General features: G+C 48.1%; 1 protein-coding gene across 2 annotated transcripts; it reads right to left on the bottom strand.

Moving 5' to 3' along the window:
* Positions 1-166: 166 nt before the first annotated feature.
* On the bottom strand, positions 167-17243 carry STRC (stereocilin). Of its 2 annotated transcripts, none has more exons than XM_054701107.1 (29): positions 17039-17243; positions 15347-16132; positions 15234-15258; positions 13258-14512; positions 12260-12322; positions 12047-12157; positions 11713-11879; positions 11325-11511; positions 11089-11204; positions 10704-10836; positions 10179-10361; positions 9883-9921; positions 9531-9698; positions 9296-9361; positions 8755-8880; positions 8094-8152; positions 7204-7327; positions 6981-7093; positions 5808-5943; positions 5210-5406; positions 4919-5009; positions 4563-4719; positions 3712-3881; positions 2968-3123; positions 1440-1582; positions 1110-1258; positions 758-855; positions 521-668; positions 167-326 (listed from the first exon to the last, which is right to left on the bottom strand). In XM_054701107.1, the coding sequence occupies exons 1-29, from the start codon at positions 17088-17090 to the stop codon at positions 238-240; spliced, it is 5307 nt and encodes a 1768-aa protein (XP_054557082.1). In that variant the 5' UTR covers positions 17091-17243; the 3' UTR covers positions 167-237. The 2 variants fall into 2 exon arrangements, with proteins under 2 accessions (XP_054557082.1, XP_054557081.1); XM_054701106.1 differs by having other exon boundaries at positions 8755-8883.
* Between the last annotated feature and the right edge of the window lie 4015 nt (positions 17244-21258).

Below are 21258 nucleotides of genomic sequence, written 5' to 3' on the forward strand. Positions count from 1 at the left end.
TGAAGAGGGAGTAGCCTCCAGGGAAGAAAATCAGTTAACAGGGTTATTTATGATGGAAAGAGACTCCAGCAATGACATGCCAGGAACACTGATTCTTGCGTGGGTGGAGAGCATTTACATTTAACATATTCCACATTAGCTTCCTGAGAATAATTAGAATGCATTTCCATTTGCACTTTATTCGTTATGACTTAAGGTTTCTTTTCCAACAATCTCTCTTTAACTATAAGACACCTGTCATAGCAGGTTGCCAAAGAAGCAGATGGTTAGTGCCAGGGTCCAGAAGGGTTGTGACCAGTCCTGGAGGCCCCAGGCTGTACTTCGACCTGTAATGATACAGAGAATGGAAGAAATACCACAACTCTGCGCCCCAGGAGCCACTGATAATTGGAAAGAATTGCCTATAGATCTTCACTCCAGGGATCTCCCTGGGTGGATTCTACGAGCAAGAAAGCCCCAAGTTAGGGGTTAAATTCTGAGTCAGGAGATGAAAGGTCAAGATGTACAACCGAGAACTCACCCTGCTGTTCTGGGCTCTCCTTGCCCTCATGCTGAGCCCATGCAACTGCTTGTCGCTGCTCAGGACTCAGAAAGGCCATTTGCTCAGGAGTGACAGCCACAGCCTGAACACTTGTGAGACTAGATAGCTGGATGGGGCTGAACACCACCTGGGTGTGGGGGGCAGGAATCAGCGCATCCATTGTAGGGGTCCTGGCTCTCTTGTAGTTACCCCAGAACCCCAACTATCAATACTTACAGCAAATTTAGGAGCAGGAATGACAGAAATGGCAAGAGGGGTAAGTCCTTGTATCTGTTCCCGCAACAGCGCTGAAAGAGCCAGATCTGGGATGCCAGCTGTCAAAACAAGAGGATAGGCATTCAAAACTGTCTTGGGCTGTTCTCCCTTCTCCTTCCTTCCATATACCTTCTCCTCCAACTACCTCCAAAGTACCTTGCTACAGTTTTTCCCCAACATATGCCCAATCTCTTACCTAAACACCTTCCCAGACTCCCACCTTAAGAATTCCAGAGCAGTGCTCCATCCAGTCCACCCATGGTATGGAGGTAAACATCTGACAAGTAGAACCAGCAGTAGCCCAGCCTCCTACCTGCTATTGTGCCAATTTCAGTGAAGATCTCAGGCCCCCAGTTACTGACTGGGCCAAAACCACCAGGCAGCACAAGGAGCTGGGCCAGAACCTCCAGTTGTTCCTCAGAGCACTGCAGAGGTAAGTTGCCCAGGAAGAGAGCTGCTTGGCTGTGGAAGAGTAGGAATGAAGAGAGTATTCAGCCATGGTGACAGGGCCCATAGTCATGAAGTGGGGACAGATATGGCTTCAAGTGAGTGCCCTTGTTTTATGGGACCACTCCTGATCATTTTCTTCCCAGGGAGCCCACCTTTACCTTACCACCACCCAAAAACCCCCTTCACAGGTGACCTAAACTCCCAACTGCTGATATGCTGTAATTCCTCTGGCCTCAGTCCACAAAGGGTGTAACCCAGGGCAGTCAGGTGAAGGAAGTCCAGGTGGCTCACATGCCGGCCACTCTGCTGCAGGAAACTGGACACCACAACTCGGAGCTGGGATAGGGATGAGAAGTGATAGAAAATTAATGGATGTGGAAGTGATTAGGGAAGTGCTACTGGATTATATGTTTTTATTATTAAGACCTGAAGTTCCAATAGACATGGGGAATGTTGGGAATGCAAAAAAGAGGAGAACAGAAAATGATAAGAACTCAAAGAGGCAGGAAGGAGTATTATGTGTCCAGTGCCTCAGAGTCCCTAAGGTCACTAGTATGGGGTAGTAAAGAAAGACAAAAATAATGGTCAGTCAACAGGTATATGAAATGATGCTCAACATCACTTGTAATCAGAGAGATGCAAATCAAAACCACAAAGAGATACCACCTCATGCCCTTTAGAATGACCACTGTCAAAAAAACAAGAAATAACAAATGCTGGTGTGGGTGTGGAAAAAAGCAAATCCTGCACTGTTGGTAGGGTTGCAATTTGATATAGTCACTACAAAAACCAGCATGAGCAATCCTCAAAAAATTAAATATAACTACTAAATGATCCAGCAACTCCACTTCTTGGAATATATCCAAAAGAAACAAAAACACTAACTATAAAAGATATCTGTACCCCCATGTTGAGAGCAGTGCTATTTACAATAGCTAAGACATGGAAACAACATGTCTACAGATGGATAAAGAAGTTATAAGATTTTACATATATATAGATATACATGCATATACATATGTGTATATATACTTACATATATATATATGTGTGTGTGTGCATATATATATAATGTAATAGCATTCGGTCATAAAAAAAATAAGAAAATCCTACCACTTGTGACAACATAGACCCTGCATGCATTATGCCAAACGAAATCAGTCAAAGAAAGTATGTATATCATTTACATGTGGAATCTTAAAAAAGAAAAACCAAGCTCATAGAAAAAGATATCAGACTTGTAGTTAGAGAGGCAGAGAATAGAGGAAGGGGGACTTGAAGGAAGGTGGTCAAGAGTTACAAACTTCTTGGTGTAAGATAAGTAAGTACAAGGATGTAATGTACAACGTGACTAGAGCCAACACTGCCACATGATAGATAGGAAAGTGATTAAAAGAGTAAATACTAAGAATTCCATCACAAGGAGAAATTGTTTTCCTTTCTTCTTTTTTTTTCTCATTGTATCTATATCTATCAGATAAATATTAGCTGAACCTACTGTGGTAAGCATTTTGCAATGTGTTGATAGGGAAGTTGAACCATCATGAAAAACACTTTAAACTTAAACAGTGATGTATGTCAATTGTTTCTCAATAAAACCGGAAGGAAAAAAAAAAGAGGTCAGGCAGGGTCATAGGAAAAAATTCCCTGGGCTTCAGGTGACCTAGAGGCCCGGATCTGTGTGGTGTTTGGATGGTTGTGAGGTGGAAGGAAAATATTACCTGGACAGAGCTCCAGCCATCTATCTGCCCCAGGGTGCTCAGCACTCCCCAGTCCACCAGGATTAGCTCCTGCAATTCCCGTTCTCCTAGACCTATTAAGAGCCGATCCAGCTGCAAGATCTGCTCAGGACGGAATCCCCGGGGGGGACCCCACAACTAGGAGAAAGAGAGGAACAATGTAAATGAAAAAACCACTGGAGTACAAGTCAGAATGCTGGGTCTAAGTATTGCCTCTGACCTTAGCTATATAACTCTAGCCTTCTCTGGCTCTTTAGTTTCCTTACCTGTAATATGAGAGGGCTGCATTAAGATGCTACTGAAAGACTCTCAAGTCTTAGTAAGAAAAAACAGTAGATACTAGTCCACAATTTTTAACAGGCACCAGACTCACCCAGGATGCCTGTTAAAATGCAGATTCCCAGACCCCATGCCCAGAGATTCTTTTTCTGCCAGTCTAACATGGGACCCTGAACATCAGCATTTTAGAAACTTACTTCCCAGATGATTTTGATATACACTAAACTTTGGTAAGCCTTATGGTAGTCCCTCTACACATTGCAATACCTTCCTTTCCTCCACATTTATTCTCTCTGACTTCCTAGTCAGGATCCAATCCTCTAATTCTTTTATCTCCTATTTTCCTCCCTCTCACCCAGCTCTCTATTCTCCATGTCCCATAACACACCCAACCAGCTTCTTCATGATTTTCTATCTCTAACTCCAATTGATGTTTCCACTCCTAACCTGTTTTGCCTTGCCCATCGCTGCCCGGAGCGCCTCAGGCCCAAGTCCTGTGTCTCCTGAAAATAGTGCCAGGCAGTCCTCAAAGTCTGACAGCTCCATCTCTGCAATCTGGGTTGCAGACCAGGCTGCTGGGAATGTCCCCCGTACATCTGCACAATTTGGCACAGGTTCTGAAAAGGAGAGGCAGAGTTTGGAGAGACGATTTTCAAGGTTTCTTCTGGTTCGAGGGTTCTATAGCTCTGGGAATTTACAATTCATTGTGTCAGAGGGTCACAGTAGTATTAAAGTATGCCCAGAGAGATGTGGATAGATGGAATGATCCCTCCAAACTTTGGAGGACAGAGCAAATTGGGAGTTATGGGTTGAGGGATTACCACAGTGTGAAACTTATAGGACTCATAGGATATTAGGATAAGAAATTACTGGAAAGGACAATCTCCACATTTTATAGATGGAAGGCTAAGGGAGTTGCCAGGGGAATTAACGCAGAGCTAGATTAGAACCCAGGTCCATAGACTCACAATATCTCTTTCCTACATGCTAAGTATCTATCCCCAGAACACTGCATACTCAGCCAAGCCTAGAGCTAAGTCAATTGTTAACAGGGATTTAAAAAATAAGAAAAGGGGAATCCTGAGCTAAAAACACAATCCTGAGCTAGAACCAGAAGAAACCTTGAAAACCATCTCTCCGAACTCCATGCTTTCTAGATCAGAAAACCCAAGCCCAGCAAGCAGGTGTGCAAATCTGCTCAAAGGGCACAGCACACCTGAAGCCCAGACTTCTGAATGCATTGTTGGTACTCTTTTCAGTGTGCCCTGCAAGACAAATGAGGATTTGGGTAGTTTCACCTGGAAGATGCTCCATAACAGGCCGCACGATCCCAGTTACCAGGGCTGCTTTCTTGGGAGCGAGCTGTGATGCTCCACAGAGCTGTCCAACTCTGCTCTGCTCCCAGCTCAGCTGCTTCTCTAGGAGCCGCTCCAGGGATTCTGGGCCCAAGGCCTCCTGCCAGAGAAGGTAGAGGGAGAGTGGGGACACCTGTGTAGCAGCTGCTGCAGCTGTAACTCTAAAGTCCAGTCTTTAACAGTCTCCCCAGATTCAGGTTTTATATCTTTTGCCCTCAACCTCCTTGGCCTTAACTTCTCAGAACTAGCTCATCAGACTCCTCTCTGCTCTTACTCCCTCCCTTGTTCCTTCACCTCACCCTGGGGATCAAGGAAATAGCCTCAGTAGACAGAGTGAACACTAGGCGTCCAGCTTGCTCTACTTCATCCTGGGTCCACAATTCTGGTTTCCTGGGGAACAGGAAGAAGATCAGGGACTGGGATGCTGAGGGAACTGTGAGGGAAAGGATGGGAAAAGATAACATGCTAGGATTAGGCACCCAGAGATCTAAGGGAACGCAAAAGCATATTGAATGGACTGCCACCAAAGATGGTGGTTGAGAGGTTGGGTGTGGAATTAGCTAGAATCTGAAGTTCCTGAAGGTCCATACCCAAGAACAGGTTCTTGTGACAGCAGCCATCCCAGCTCTGTAGCAAATGGCTCTCCTAGGCAGAAGTCTTGCAGCTGATTGAGATGGACCAATAGGATCTGTAGGGGGATCCGTCTTGTGCTCTCTATACCCAGGAATCCAACCAAGGGGCCCAATGCCTCCAGAACTTCCCTCGAGACTGTTGTCTCCTTTGGAGCCTGGAGAAGGGCATCAGGCCTTGGGACAATGCACCTCTGACTCAGAGTACCAGACTTTGACCACGACCCTTCAGCTCCCAACTCAATACCCTACGATGCTCACTGCCATTGTTCGCTTTCTTAAACAATGAATCCAGATAGGAGCAGGCAGAAAAACTGGGAAGTAGAATCTAAGGACTTTTTTGGACTCTAAGGAGTATGGATAAGAAGCTTGGAACAGATTATCTATCAAGGAATAGAACCCAGAGGTAGACTCATGGGTGAAAACCTTACAGAAAAGAATCTGTTTGGCAGCAAAAGCATGGGGGTAGGCCTAGAAGACACTTAGCAACATTGTCTTCCTTTACTCTATCTAAGGTTGCCCAGAAAGCAGCTCTAAGTCTGGTATTATGGACTCTTACCAAATTGTGTAGTGCCTTCTCTGCCAGGGCTGCCCGGTGAACTGGGGTCAGTGCCAGCAGCTTCTCTGGAGCGCCTCGTACCAGCTCCACCACCAGCATAACAGATTCATTGGACAGTCTGTCCATCAACCGAATCCTATAACAATTTAACAGCAGGGGCACTCTGATTATAATAAAGTAAAAATCAAAATCAATAAGCAACTATAAACCAGAGACACACTATTGGGGGGAGGGGGGAAGAGGGAATTGAATGGCATTTTTTTTTTTTTAAAGAATCCTTCTGCCCAGAAATCAGAAGTGACATCCTTTACTCTATCTAGGGTTGCCAATTCTGGAACTGGGTCAAATAGTACCGGAGTCAAAATCTATAGAAAGGGCCTATAAAAATAGAAAGATGGAGTCAACTAATTTTGTCATCCTCTCAACCCCAGGAGACTAACACCAGCCTTTTCAGACTCTGACTTACAGTTTGGGTGGCAATGGGGTAAGGATGGGGTTTAAATGAGAAAAGAAGTATATGAGCGAGATACTCATAAACTCCTGGATCTCCAGGCTCGGAGGGGACCTAGGTTTATTTAATCCTCTCTTCCTTCAGCTCAGAATTGATACACTCTACAAGATTCCTGCCAGGGAGTCATCCAGCCTAGGTTTGAATAGCTCCAATTGCTAGGAACTCACTACTTCAATTTTCCTTACGTTGTGCAAAGAAAAAAATTCTTCATTCATTTTTCCTGATCATGCCCAATGGGGTCATTTAGAAACATACCAAACTATTTTCTATTCTATAGCCCTCACGTATTTGAAGGTATTTATTGTATTTTTCATACATTTTTTTCTTTAATCCTCTAAACAGAGAGCATAGTGCCCTAAGGAAGTTATAACCCTCTGGCAGCAGAATTGAACCACAGCCTCTCTTAATTTAAATACTCTATCTATTAATGCAGACTGGGATATACTAAGATTGCTTGGCAGGCGACACAACAGTCTCCTGCTGGGGCCATATCTGGGAATCAGTCAATTCATAAAGCAACTTTGAATAGAATCTTATGCTTTGGGCTATAATTTATGTTAAGGAATGACCAGAAAATCACCACCTTAAGGGCATTTCATAAGGGCAGGTTTAATCCAGGTTGAGCTTTCTGAGGAGCTAGCATTTCCAGTGGTTGCACTTACGGTAAGTCCAGAAGTAGCTTGGTATCAAGCCCACTCAGTTCTGGCCCCAGGGTTGCTGGCTCTGGCTCCGGCATTGTCATCCACCGCTGTAGCTCTGCCCAGATACAGGCCCTCTGTTGCACAGGGTAGGCAGGGTCAGGACAGAGCTGAGCATTAATGCTGGATTCTATACCCAGGATCTCTGCCTCCCTGCTCCCACAAATGCTTAAGCAACCCCTCTCACCAGGCTCCCTCGAACCCCAGTAGGCAATTGATATATCATGTGCACCACTTCAAGGAAATCTGCCATCAAGTTGATCTGCTGTAGAAACTCACAGGACATGCCCCCTGCCAGGGTGCCCAGAGCCCTGTGGGTGTGTGAGTGGGTAGACACTCGGTCAACACATGTCACAGCCTGTCTGTTTCTTGTTGTCAATACTCTTGACACAAGTACAGATGCTCGTATATGGTAATTTATAGTTTAAAAAAAGTTTTTCTATAGATATTTTCACTGGCTACCCCACAACATCATTACAGCTTATTAGAGTAGAATATAAAGATTTAACCAGGCCATGTGAAATTCCCAATATCATTCTACTAGAAATGTGGCAAGCTGAGATTCCTGCCATGTCTTTAGATTGTAAAGCCCATAGTCCTTTTACTGTGGGTGTGGGTGAAAAGATACTTATACCTGTTTATTCCTGCTTCGCCAGTGGTTCTGAAGTCGCTTTGGATAAATTAAAAACAGCAAATATCTATTGGGAGTTTAGGCTGGTCAGGCACAGTGTTAACTACCTCACATGCTTGTCTCATGTAATTTTCACAACAACTACCTACAAGGCAGGTAGCATTTTAACTTACCCTACAAAAGGAAAAACTGAAGCTAGAGAGTCAAATGTCTTGCCCAAGACTAAAAATAGGTGTCCGGACTGGGAGTTGAACCCAGGTCTTCTGAATTCCTTAGATACAATCATAACAGGCATTGTAGAAGGCCAGAAGGCTGAGGGGAGGAGGAGCCAGGAGAATTTCCACAGTCTGGGACCATGTGTCATCCAACTCATACTCCCCATTTACATGTCACATTGTGTCTGGCACATGCAAATACTCAAAAAATATTAGTAGAATTAAACTCACTGCAGGTTCCTCAAGGTCAGGTTGGTGGGTACTTGCATCTTCTTCCATAGAAATTGTGCCTATAAGAGAAAGAAGGAGGAGCCACTTCCCAGAGTTTTGCCCTAGAACCTAAGATGTCTTGGGCCCAGTCCTGCCTCTGGCCGTGGGCCCCACCAGCATCCTAATTTCCCAAATGCTCAAAAGAGAGAAAGGGAGGGAGGGCAGGTAAGCAAGAGGTGGAGAAATAGGGAGGAAAGAAAAAGAGCAAAGCAAGTCACAGAGATTTTTTTTAAAAGAGGATTTATTTATTTATGCACAAGAACTGGGGTACAGGCCAGAGGTGTGGGGTCGGGGGTGGGGGGAGGAGGGCAGGTGAGAGGATCCACCAGAGACAGAGTGGGGAGCAGAACAGGCAGACTGACTGAAATACACTGCTGAGGGGAGCAGCGGGTGAGACAGGAGAGGTCTGCTGCACCATGGGGGTAGCTCCCTGGCCGGCCAGGAATTGAACTTGTGCTGCAGAGTCTGCAGATAGCTTCATGGTGCTGTGCTTAAACCCTTGCACCACCAGGGAGGCCCCAGAGATCTTAGGGGAAAGGTGCCTGACTAGGACTGAGGGATGGGTAGAGGAGGTAGAAGAGTTTGGGAAAGGGGACTTCTGAAGCAAAACGGAGACTATTACCTGCTGCTCAGACCACAGCAGCTCCCGGTAGTGCCTTCGGTTGGCGAGAAGAGCCGCAGAGTCCAGTTGTAGAAGCTTTAATGGGAGCAGGGGAAGCAGGCAGTCTGGCCAGGTGGTGGAGATGGGCTGCTGGAGGGGATGAGCATAGCAGTGAAGCAATAGGTGACAGGATTAGAACTCAGCCTTCAGAGAAGGGCAACTATGAGGGCAGGCATCAAAGCTAGGATGGGGTGGGACAGCATGAGCTGCCAGTGTTGCTGCTATTTAGGAACCTGATGAGCTAAAGCCCTTCAGCCTCTCTGGGTCTTGGTCTTTTTATCTGAAATAGGGATGTTTGGTCTGGAAGATTTCTCGCTCCCTCTGGCTTTGATATTCTGGGGCAGAGTGGGTCATGCTGTCCTGCACCTGAAACCAGAGAGAGCTGCTAATGCCTTGGGGGCCCCACAACTAACCTGAAGGCCACTGCAGGGGGAGTAGCACCAGGGACATGTAACTGCCCAGGGACATGCAGAGGAACTTACCTGGGAAATCCCACACATACCTGACCAGGAATACACACAGCTGCACTGGCACCTGTCGTTCCTGTATTTTTAACTCCATTTTTCACCTGCATGAGAATTGGTGGTGTACGTGTGTGCATGCACACGTGTGGTGTGTTTTTAGCTGCATGTAAGGAAATGGGGAGGGATGGAGGCTTTCCCTGGCCACAGGGAAGATGTCTTCTTTCCAGCCGGAGCCCACCTCCCTGATTGGCTCATCCTTCCTGCTTCTCATACCCGAAAGGTCTGCAGCAGCGCCGCCGTCTGGCAAGCTGAGAGGCGTGATAGCTCAGGAGCCAGACATGAACAGGCTCCAATCAGAACTCTCCTAGGGATGGCCTGCAGTGTCTGGGAGCTGAGACCTGGCAGCAGAGAGTGCAAAGAGCAGAGTTCTTCCAGGGATAGCTAGAAAGCAAGAGAAACAAGGGGCCTGAAGAAGAGGACTCAGGGATGGGGAGGTAATAATCCCAGTGCAGCAGGGCAGCCAGCAAAAGGGGAGTTGAGAGGGAGGACAGAAGGGGCAGATGTGGGAGTAAGGGAAGAGGGGGGGCAGATTACAGGGAGATGTTGAGAAGTTGCTGCTACTTACATCACGTCTAGGGAGGAGCCGTCCAAGCAGCAGGACAGCCTAAGGTACAATGGGACAGCAAACAATAGCTTTCAGGTCCTTAGGGCCTGCGTCTAAAGCTTCCAGATATCTCTCTACCACCCCCAGGGACCAGTCTGGCTCAGGGCTCTTCTTGATCTGAAGAAGGGAAATGAGGGAATCTTTGGGACAAAGGAAAAGGAAACTCCAGGTGGGCAGATGGTATCCCCGAATGTAATCCTTTTGACTGGGTCTCCAGGAGGTAGAGGGTGGAAGGCCAGGGAATGAGATAGGCCCACCTGGGCAGGGGTGACACTGCGTCCGTGAAGGGCAGGAAGCATGCCTCTAAGCTGGGACTCTGACAGCTCCTGCAGGAAACGAAGACCAAGCTGCGGGAAAAGAGGGGCCCAGACCTTCAGCTCCCGGGGGCTCAGCACAGCTCCTCCAGACGAGCGCAGCACACCCAAAAGTTCATATGCCACCTGTAATCAAAAAAGGTTTGGGACTGGAGAGAAAAGACAGATAATCTTAAATCTCTCCTCCAGTATCACATCAGATTTTCCAGGGCCTGGTCTAGGGTGTGGAACAAAGGCTGGCACAGGAGAAATTTGGATTCAAGATGTCAAAGTGGATGTCTGGGATAGGGTCAGGAAGAGGTGATAACAGATAAGAATGACCATGAAATAAAATAAAGAGTGGAGGGGACAGAGTTGGAGGGAGGGCTGGCACCACTCTGCTCAGGCTCGGTTGAGATAATTAGTCAAGTCATCCACACAGAGCCAGAAAAAACCTGGAGTCTTGTAGGCCTAAGCTAAGGGGCTTACTCGTCCTTGTGGGCTGAGGATCCCATTGGCCGCACATTCCAGCAGCCCCTGTTCCACTGGGCCCGTCGGATCATTCAAGGGTACCAGGCTCTGCAGCTCCTCAGGGCTCAGGAAACAGGCAAGGGGCCCCAGCCTGCATAGGGCACAAAGTTGGCCTTCAGATGGTCACTGAAGTTGGTACTGAGGTAGGGACCATGTAGGTACATGGAGGAGGCACTCTGACCACTAACATGGACACTAACTAGGAAACATGGGCGCCATGGATATGTCTTACTCCTTGAGCCCTATACTGCCTACCACTCTCTTGCCCCTTCCTTCCCAGGACTCCAACCCACTGCAGCCTCTGTCTCTCTCCCACTCTAGTCTTGATCCCACAACCACTTACCTGCGCACCTGCTCCTCTCCATCCTGGATGCTCTGGTTCACCAGGCTGCGTAGCACATGCCGGGCATGCCCTGGACCAAGACCTGCTGCTGGCCAGCTGTCCTCCAGGGCCTGGATCTGTTGGGGTTGCGTTGGGATCACGATGGGACACTTGTGAGGGGCTCACTAGGAGACCTGCCACTGACTCCCATCCCACACAGCAGAAGACGGACTAGTCAAGGAGAATGATTCTCATACCTGGTGAGGACTGAGCTGCAAAAAGTTCTCCAGTGGCAGATGGGGGAGCAGGGGGAGCACGGCCCACAGCAGCTCTTGAGGCCAGGCAGGCACTTCCCCAAACAGCTCTGGGGCGAGCAGTCGCCTTGCCAGAGCCTCCTTCTGTTCAGGCCTCATCCCTGGGCTGTAATCCCGGATGGCAGCCAGGCTGGGGAAGAGTAATGGTTCTTAATGGGTCTTTGGCCCTGTTCCAAACTGGTGTCCCCTGGCTCTCTACAGCACTGCTGTCATAGACAGGAAGGAGACATGTCCTAATTTTAATTAAGTGCAACTCCAGAAGGGGCTACACTAAGTAGGTGGGGCTGGTTTGACCCTGACGGGATCAGGAGAAGTGGTGCAGGGTCCTTACACACTGTCATTGGCCAACAGGGACGGTGGGAAGCGCATCAGGTCAGAAACAGCCAAGAAGGGAATGAGTGGGGACATGTCAATAAAGAGCTGGGAAGTGAGGCGGGGGTACCGCTGGAGCAGCAAGGCTGTCAGTCGACCCAGGGCCTGCTCTTCAGATGGCGGTACCTGTGCGGGCATAGGAATAGATGCTGTTCAGGAAATATTCAGTATACAAGCCCTCTCCTCTTGAGTCCCTCCTTCGAAGGGACAAGCCCTCTGCACACAAGATTCCAGGCGCTCTGGAATCCTAGATTTCCCTCTTCCTCCTCGTATCACTCTCCTTCAAAGCCCACCTGCAGCTGGGCCCAGGAACGGTGCATGAGCGTCAGGAAGCCCTGAGCAGCCTCCCTCTCCGCTGAAAGCACCAGCTGCTGGAGATTCTCCGGGGGCATGTGCAGGTATGCCTGGGAATAGGAGGTCATGTTATGGTGGTATTGCCTCACGAGGCAGGGACCTCCACTCATGGCTACACCCAATCCACCCACATGTCTCCCTCCAACTGTTACCTGCATTAGAATCTGCAGGGCCCAAACACTCTTCTCCCTCTGGAGCAGATCCCACAGCACAGGCTGGTGGGGAGACAGATAGGAGACCAGTGCGGTGTCTCTTCTGACCCTCCTGCAGTTTCCCCAGGCACTCCAACACCACTCGCTGCGATGCTCCTTAAGCTAGTATGTGCATCTCCTCAGAGAGTAAGCTCCCTTAGGTCAGGGACCAAGCCTCTAACTTCTTTATTTACTGCCTCAATAAGTACTAACAGATCAGAACTGAATCACTATGACTGTCTAATCCCATTTCACTGGTCCCAGGGCTTGAGAAAAGTGGGCCCTAATATGGAGTAAGGAATTTTTACATACCCTACAGAACCTTGCAAAGTGCCTTACATATAACAGGCTCTCAGTGAATTATGGTATTTACATTATTATTTACATTACATATTCTAGGCCCTTCATTCTACAGAGAAGAAACTAGAGACTTAAATTACTTGCCTGAGTCCACACTAATTTGTGACATAGTTGAACCTAGTATCCAAGTCTTCTGATTTGTAGTTACACTAAGTTTTTCTCATTTCTGCCTTACTTTCCAACTCTTACTCTCTAGAGACAGAATACAAGCCCTCCAACTTGATCCCTTTCCTTTCTGGAGCAGAAAAGGGGAAAATCAAAGAGTCAGAACGAATAATGAGAGAACATTTAGTGCATGTTCATGTATCACACATGTGCTAAGTCCATGTATGATTTCATGTAATCCTTATAGCCACCCTAAAAGATTGTCACTATCTATTCTCCCCCAGTTACAGTTGAGAACACTATTGCTCAGAGAAGTTAAATAACTTGTTGAAGGTTGACCACAAAATTACAGTGTGAGCCCAGGCCTGTCTGACTCCAGGGTTGTATACTTAAAACCACTTCACTAGACACTCTTACTTCCTCTTAGTTTTATAGAATTCCCCTGGAGGTGCTTCCTTCTGTCTAATGAACTTTTACCCTGGCAGATCACTCACACTGAAGCAGGCCAGCAACTCCATCTTGCTTATACCAGAGCCGTGGCTGGTAGAGGGTTCAAAGTCCAATGGGTTCGTCAGCTCCTCCTGTTCCAGGTATTCCCCGACTGTCCGCAGCACACTGCGACGGCCCTCTGGGCGGAAGGCATCCCAGAAGGAGCAGTTGTCTGGGAGACTGGATAACAGCAGGGCCTGACCCAGCATCCCCTGGGCCTTAGTCCCTCCGGCTCCTGGTCCCAGGAGGAAAGTCAGCAGGCGTAAGAGATAGTGTAGGCGTGTGGGGTGGGCAAGGGCTGGCACAGCGGACTGACAGCGTGGCAGTTGGGATAGCAAGCCAAGCAGGAAGGGACCTGGGGCCAGGCAGAGTGGGGATGGTCCCAGTGGTGGCAAAGAGGGCAAAAGAGGGCCTAGTATACCCTCTAGGAAGCAAGTGTCATTGCCCCCACGACTTATCCTGCACTGGCCTGCCAGCCAAGGCCAGAAGGGCACCAGGGCTTCATACATGGTATCGTTGGCACAGACCATCATCAGGAAGCTGCCCCCATCTGGGCAGCGCTCCCCACAGGGTCCAATGTGGCAGGGTGGGGAGGCAGTGACATCTGGGGTTGGGCCCTGGCACACATGCTGAACCCAAGCCTGATTGGTAGGGGGCACAGCCTGCAGACTTGCCTCCCCACATAGCCGCTCGGTCCACAGAGACTCATTCTCCAAGAAACAGCCCCAGAAGATCTCTGGGGTGAGGGGAATAGGGAGCAGACCTACAGGGCAGTTGGTTGGGGGTGGAAGCAGGCCGGCACAGAGCCGCTTTACCAGGCGGCGGTTGGGGCCAGACAGGGCTGAAAAGGAGAGGTTGCTACAGATGGCTTCTAGAAACTGATCAGGAAACTGGTCATGGCAGGCTTGTAGCCAGCCTTGGGCACCTGGTGCCCATGATACGGCATACCACACAGCTGTCTGGCAGATGGCACCGGTGCTGGGAGGGGGCTGTGGGGTGACAGGCTTGGTGTGCTGGCACAGCAATTGGATGGAGAAGTTGGAAATGCTGTAGGGTGGTGCTGGGCTTGAGTGGTTCTCGCAGAGGGCCTCCACAGAGATGGCTCGCTGTTGGCGAGGGCTGATGTGAGCTGAGGACTGGGAAGCCCTGGGCAGAGGCACACCTGTGCTCAGGCAGTGGAGGAGGGCAGGGGGTGGGGGTGGCGATCCAGACAGAAAGCCCAGCGCCTGGACATCCCAGGAGAGGTTGTGCCGGATGCCCCTGGGTGCAGAGGGAGGAGCAGGCAGGATCTGGTCAGTTTACATTTTCTCCCCTTGAAGACTCTAACCTGGCCCAGACCCCTACAGAAGGAGTGACAAGAATAGGCTTTTCCAAAAGTTAGAGCCCTACTAGCATAGGTGGATTAAATGCTGGGATGGGGGAAAGGGAAGACAAATCTGTCCTGCCCAGGCACAACAATCACCTGGGAGCAGCCCAGTTAAAGAGTTCCTTCCATTGACTTGGTCCCCTTCTTTCTCCTTTCTTCAAGATTTTAGGTACTTAGACACAACTCTCAGTTGGTCTCATATCAGGAAATCTACCCAGTTGCTGAATATGTCTAACTGTGCTCTGCTACTGCTGCACTGAAATAGTAAGGGATGAAAGAATAGTCTTGCTCCTTCCTCCATGCCACATCTTTCCTCGCCAGCATTTACTGAGCACAAACCTAAGTGGTTATGCATAGAGTATAAATTCATTTACTCCCACACAATGACTCTACAGTAGCTAATATTATCCATATTTTATAAGCGGGGGAACTGAGGCACAGAACGAGACTGTAACCTGCCCAAAGCAAGATGGCTAAGAAGAGGTAGAGCTGGGACACCAGCCCAGACAGCTATATCAAAACCTCAAAACCACACTCCTCCCATCAGTTTCCTCTTCTGTTCTAGAGACTGACTTCCCAGGCCCAACCCCTCAAAACTGGTCTCCTTTTACTTACCATAAGAGCAGCTGCTGAAGGTTTCCTAGGAGAGAAAGAGTAAGAAAGAGGATTGCTGTAATGTTGCTTCTTCTGGCCCTGCCACAGCCCAGCCACTGCCCAGCAGCACTCACCTCCCTGGCACTGCCCATTAGCATCAGGCTCGGGTTGTCCCAGAATGGAAAAGACCTCATCCTGAAGGGAGTGAGTAACTCGGAGCAGGCCCTCCTGGAAGGCAGCATAAAGCGGGGCCCCCACTGTGCGCAGCAGACCTCCCCATAGAGCCCCTTCAGAGCTCAGTTCCCCTGTTGGTGTGAGCAAACCCAACAGACCCTGCAAAAGGTGGGGGCCTGGCTCCCTCCCTTCAAAGTCTGTGACATTGGTGAGGTCCAAACTGGGCTGCACCTGTACCAGGGCCTGCCAGCGAGTGCCCTTTAACAACAGCAGCAGAGAAGGTAACCAATCAGCCACCAAGATGCAATCAGGGGGCCCATCTCGGGTGCATGGGGGCCGGGTAGGGGTAGGGGGTCCCCCGGGAACTAAGGCTCCTAGCAGCACCTCTGCAAGTCCACCCAACACACCTGCCTGGTGCCCCAGGAAGTCCCTGGGAGTCTGCTCCTGTCCCAGCAGTGCCAACACATCCCCTAGCAGACCTAGCATTGGCTCCCAGTCTGGGCTGCCTCTCAGTGTTACAAGGAAATCATGAAGGCGGAGGGCAGGGGGCTGGAGAGGTGGGGGCTCTCCCACTGGTCCCTCCCCCATTCTCCCCGGCTCAAAGGAAGAAGAAATGTTGGCCAGGAATGCAGAGAACCCTGAACGGCTGAGTGACCCCTGGGGAACCTGGTCCAGAGTGGAGAGTAATGACTTCAGAAAGGAGAGACCAGGGTCCAAGGGCTGAGGCCCAGTAGGGGTCAGCATCACTGTAAGGAGAGAAACTGGAGATCACTAAAGTGCCTAGAATTTAAACTCAGCCCTGCCCCTGAGCCCAAGCCCCTGCCTGAGTTTATTTTTATTTTTATTTTTTTTATTATAGAGGCATGTTATTTATTTGTTTGTTTGTTTGTTTTTTGTTTATACATGCACTGGGTACAGTCAGAAGCGCGGGAGGGTGAGAGAATTCACCAGAGCCAGAGCAGGGAGCAGAGCAGGCAGAAGGACCGAAGTACACTGCTGAGGGGAGCAGCGGGCGGCAGGAGAGGTCCGCGTGCCATGTGGGACCCTCCTCCAGTGGCCGGGGAGCAGCCGGGGATCGAACCAGTGCCACAGAGGCTGCGGGCAGCTTCGCAACCCAGTGCTCAACCGCTGTGCCACCAGGGAGGCCCCCCTGCCTGAGTTTAAAGGTGAGGTGAGTGGCCTCCCTGGTGGCACAAGGGGTTGACATGCTGCCTATGAAGTTGTCCGGGCCTCTGCAGCATGTGTTCTATCCCCAGCCAGGGAGCAACCCACTTGGCAAAGCAGACCTCTCCTGTCTCGCCCGCTGTTCCCCTCAGCAGTGTGTTTCAGTTAATCTGCCTGTTCTGTTTCCCACTCTGTCTGTGATAAATCCTCTCACGACCCCACACCTCTGGCCTGTACCCCAGTTCTTGTATGCATAAATAAATAAATCTTTCAAAAAAAAAAAATAAAGGTAAAGTGAAGGGTAGTAAGCCGAGTCCCTTTCTTGTGAATCTTGACCTGCTTTCTTAATGTTCATTTTCTCTTAGCTCCAGCTTCAGCCCCTCTTCCTTATTGCTTTATCTTTTACTTAGCCAACAATCTTCACATTCTTAAGTCTCTTTCTAGCAATGGCCCCCTTCATTACCAGCCTTGCCCACTGTTTCTCTCACCTGTACAAGATAGCAGCAGCAGCAGCAGCAGGGGCCAGATGCTTAGAGCCATGTTTCCAGGTGAGCACTGGTACTAGAGGTGAGTTCTGGTTATTCTCACCTTGTGTGGGATAGCCAGGTAAGGGCAGGGCAACGCAGGCAGCTCTAGTCTCCACTGACACTGTAATGTGGTATTTCAGAAGATAATATCTGTAACCTGACAGCAGGTTTGTCACCTGAGCCACTGAATACATGATCCTTTGGCTTTGGAGAAAGGTGTGCTTCTGTGAGAGGGATGAATGATAGAGGATCCCAAGGGGGCCCTTTGAGGAACCCAAGGAGAGAGGTTCAGCTAGCAGCCAGGATGCAGATAGGTATAGGCATTCATGGAGAGCTAGAAACCAGGGGTGTAATCTGAGGGTCTGCAGAAAAATACAAGAAAACAAAGAAAACACAAAGGAGCTAAAAAGTAATTAGGATTTGAAGGAATCAGGAATAAAAGGGACCCCAGGAGAAAGGCATTGGGAAGCCAGATGTAAACAGGAAAGGGAAATGAAAACAAAGGTCTATGCTGTACTCAGTACCATAACATGTTAAGAGCTGGGCAGTACAGAGATCACATAGACCAAACTTTTCACCTTGTAAACAGGAAATAGACCCAGAAAGGAATGACTTGCTCATTAGATCATTCAAATGCTTGGGTTTTCCCTCTGGCTCTCTTCCCAAAGCCTACATGAAAGCCCTATAGAAAAATCTGAGTTAATAAAATAAACCAGGCCTCCCCAGTGGCACAGGGTTGAGCGCAGCGCTTTGAAGCTGTCCGCAGCCTCTGCAGTGTGGGTTCGATTCCCGGCCAGACAGGGAGATTCCCATATGGTGCAGCAGACCTCTCCTGTCGCTCCCACTGCTCCCCTCAGCAGTGTATTTCATCAGTCTGCTTGTTCTGCTCCCCACTCTGTCTCTGGTGAGTCCTCTCACCTTCCCGCGCCTCCGGCCTGTACCCCAGCTCTTGTATAAAAATAAATAAATCTTAAAATAAAATAAAATAAAATAAAATAAAATAAACCAGAGTAAATCACTGCCAAAGGGGGCTACTCCCCCCACTTCTCACACATGGTATGTGTGTGTGTACAATGAAATAGAGAGAGGAGAGAGAGGGAGGAAGAGAGAGAGGGAACTGCTCACAGAACACAAAGATCCCAGTTAAAATAAAAATAAATCTAGTTGGGTCGGAAGTCTCCTTTGCCCCCTGTTTATGTATCCCCAAAGACTTTTATTATTTTATTTTATTTTATTTTATTTTAAAGATTTATTTACTCATGCATACAGGAACCAGGGTACAGGCCAGATGTGAGGGAAGATAAGAGGATTCACCAGAGACAGAGTGGGGAGCAGAACAGGCAGATTGAAGTACACTGCTGAGGGGAGCAGTGGGCAAGATAGGAGAGGTCTGCTGTGCCATGTGGGTAGCTCCCTGGCCTTGCTGGGATCGAATCCCCACTGCAGAGGCTACAGTCAGCTTCATAGCACTGCACTCAATCGCCTGAGCCACCAGGGAGGCCCCTCTAAGACTTTTACCTGACACCAGTGCTGAAGAGTAACTCAGCACTGAGCTTGCACTCAAATCATTATTCTGTCCCTCTTTCCTTAGAATTCTCCTCTATTCGATCTCCCAAACCCACCCATTCAAATCCATTATTAATGCACTTCAGTCCTACATAGTTCACTAAGATCACAGGATTTTATTGTTTTATTTTTTTAAAAGATTTATTTATTTATGCATATAAGAACTGGGGTACAGGCCAGAGGCGCGGGGGGTGAAAGGATTCACCAGAGACAGAATGGGGAACAGGCAGATTGATGGAAATACACTGCTGAGGGGAGCAGCAGGCGAGTCAGTAGAGGTCTACTGCACCATGTGAGCAGTTCCCCGGCCGATGATCCAGGCCAGGGATCCAACTCGTGCTTCAGTGGCTGCAGACAGCCCCACTGGATGTGTCTTAACCCCGTGTGCCACCAGGGAGGCCACAGATCACAGGATTTTAGAGCAGGAAGGGACCTAAGGAATTCTCTGGTAAAAACTTCTCATTTTATAGATAAGGAAACTGAGATTCAAAGAAACGGAATGACTTAACCCAGGCTACCAAAGGAGTTGAGGGCAGTGTGGGGATTTTCCAAGGTGAGTCACAAGCTTGGGAAAATGAAGTTATCTATTGCATCACTTTGCCAAAACTTTCCTTTGCCTACCAAAAGTACCACATCTGCTCTGAAAAACTGAGAGAAATATTAAAGAATACAACCTAGTATATTTCTAGTTCCTGGCTCTAGCTCATCATGCAATCCACATGAACTTCTGTCCTTCTGTAATAATGCACATAATAAATTCCCTTTATTTATTTATTTAGGCTAATGGGGTAGTAAAAATGAGATGGCTGAGTTCCAACTATAATTCTAATATTTACTCTCTGTGTGTCCAGGGCAATTTCAAAGCTTTCCTGTGTTAGTGTTGTTTTCTGTTAAAAGGAGAAATATTAATAGAGAGTTAGGTGAGGATGAAATTAGATAATGCATTTGAAGTACTGAGCACACTGTCTGGCATTCATTCAACAAAGACCAAGCACCCATCATGTTCTAGGCACTGGTACAAAAAAAAAAAACACTCACTAAATATTACAACTATTATTATTTGAGTAGCTCTGTATTAATTATTTGAAAATAAGAGAGTTGAGGAGAATAGATCTAGCTTGTTCTCCAACAGAGTGATTAACAAGTCAGTCAGAAAGAGTATTTTTATTTAGTCCTACAAAGGCTTTTTGGAGTCATCTGGTATTTGGAGGAATGTGCCTAATCTTCAAACCAGAAACATAAGTTCTTTATTAATTTTTTTTAAAGATTGATTTATGCATACAAGAACTGGGGTACAGGTCAGAGGTGCAGGGGATGAGAGGAATCAACAGAGACAGAGTGGGGAACAGAACAGGCAGACTGACTGAAATACACTGCTGGGGGGGCAGCGGGCAAGACAGGAGAGGTCTGCTGTGCCATGTGGGTAGCTCCCAGGCTGGCCGGCAGATTGAACTCCTGTTGCATAGGCTGCAATAGCTTCACAATGCTGTGCTTAAACCCTTGTGCCACCAGGGAGGCCCCAGAAACATAAGTTCTGTCTCACACTAGATTAGACATTAAGATCTAACCCTGTTGTATCTGAGGTGCCTAACATAGTTACTGTTACATGTTATTTTTTTTTAAGATTTATTTATTTATGCACACAAGAACTGGGGTGTGGGTCAGAAGTGCAGGGGTGAGAGGATTCACCAGAGACAGAGTAGGGAGCAGAACAGGCAGATCTACTGAAATACACTGCTGAGGGGAACAGTGGGCTGAGACAGTGGGTTAGCTCCTAGCCAGGCTGCAGTGGCTGGCAAAAGCGTGATAGCGTTGAGACTTTAACCCCTGCACCACCAGGAAGGCCCCTGATACATATTATTAAACAAAGGATTTGTTAAATAATTCATTCCATCCCACTCATTTTTGGCCCAAGTTATCAGAGGTCAGAGTTCTACTATGGTGATGAGCTTGCTGCTGCCAATCTTTCACCTCAGAGAAGAGACAATTCTTATTTTTTAAAAGATTTATTTATTTACTGTTTTAAAGATTTATTTATTTTTATACAAGAACTGGGGTACAGGCCAGAGGCACAGGAGGGTGAGAGGATTCGCCAGAGACAGAGTGGGGAGCAGAACCATCAGATGACCGAAATACACTGCTTAGGGGAGCATCAGGTGCAACAGGAGAGGTCTGCCACGCCATGTGGGACTCTCCTTGGCTGGGAATCGAACCTGCACTGCAGAGGCTGCGGACAGCTTCAAAGCACTACGCTCAACTCGCTGCGCCTCTGGGGAGGACCTAAAGATTTATTTATTTATGAATACAAGAACTGGGGTTTAGACCAGAAGTACAGGGGGTGAGAGGATTCACCAGAGACAGAGTAGGGAACAGAACAGGCGGACTGACTGAAATACATTGCCGAGGGGAGCAGCGGGTAAGACAGGAGAGGTCTGCTACACCATGTGGGTAGCTCCCTGGCCAGCCAGGAGCGTAGTGCTGTCTTTAACCCCTCCACCACCAGGGAGGCCCAAGAAGAGATAAATCTTTTTTTTTATTTTTGATTTCTTCTCTTCATCACTTTTATTTTTTTATTCTTTTTTATTTTAAATATTTTTTACATCATTTTTCATTTT

Source organism: Talpa occidentalis, unplaced genomic scaffold (assembly GCF_014898055.3).
Source record: "Talpa occidentalis isolate TD23 unplaced genomic scaffold, MPIMG_talOcc4v2.1 talOcc4.11, whole genome shotgun sequence".
NCBI classification, from domain to species: Eukaryota; Metazoa; Chordata; class Mammalia; order Eulipotyphla; family Talpidae; genus Talpa; species Talpa occidentalis.

Excerpts from the sequence above, each read along its gene's own strand:
- STRC (XM_054701106.1), bottom strand. The coding sequence starts at position 17,090 with ATGGCTCTAAGCATCTGGCCCCTGCTGCTGCTGCTGCTGCTATCTTGT. Across the intron at positions 11,512-11,712 it reads CTGTTGGCCAATGACAGTGT|CCTGGCTGCCATCCGGGATT; the intron begins GTAAGGACCCTG and ends ACTCTTCCCCAG. Across the intron at positions 7,094-7,203 it reads CTGGGGTTCGAGGGAGCCTG|AGGGCCTGTATCTGGGCAGA; the intron begins GTGAGAGGGGTT and ends CCTGTGCAACAG.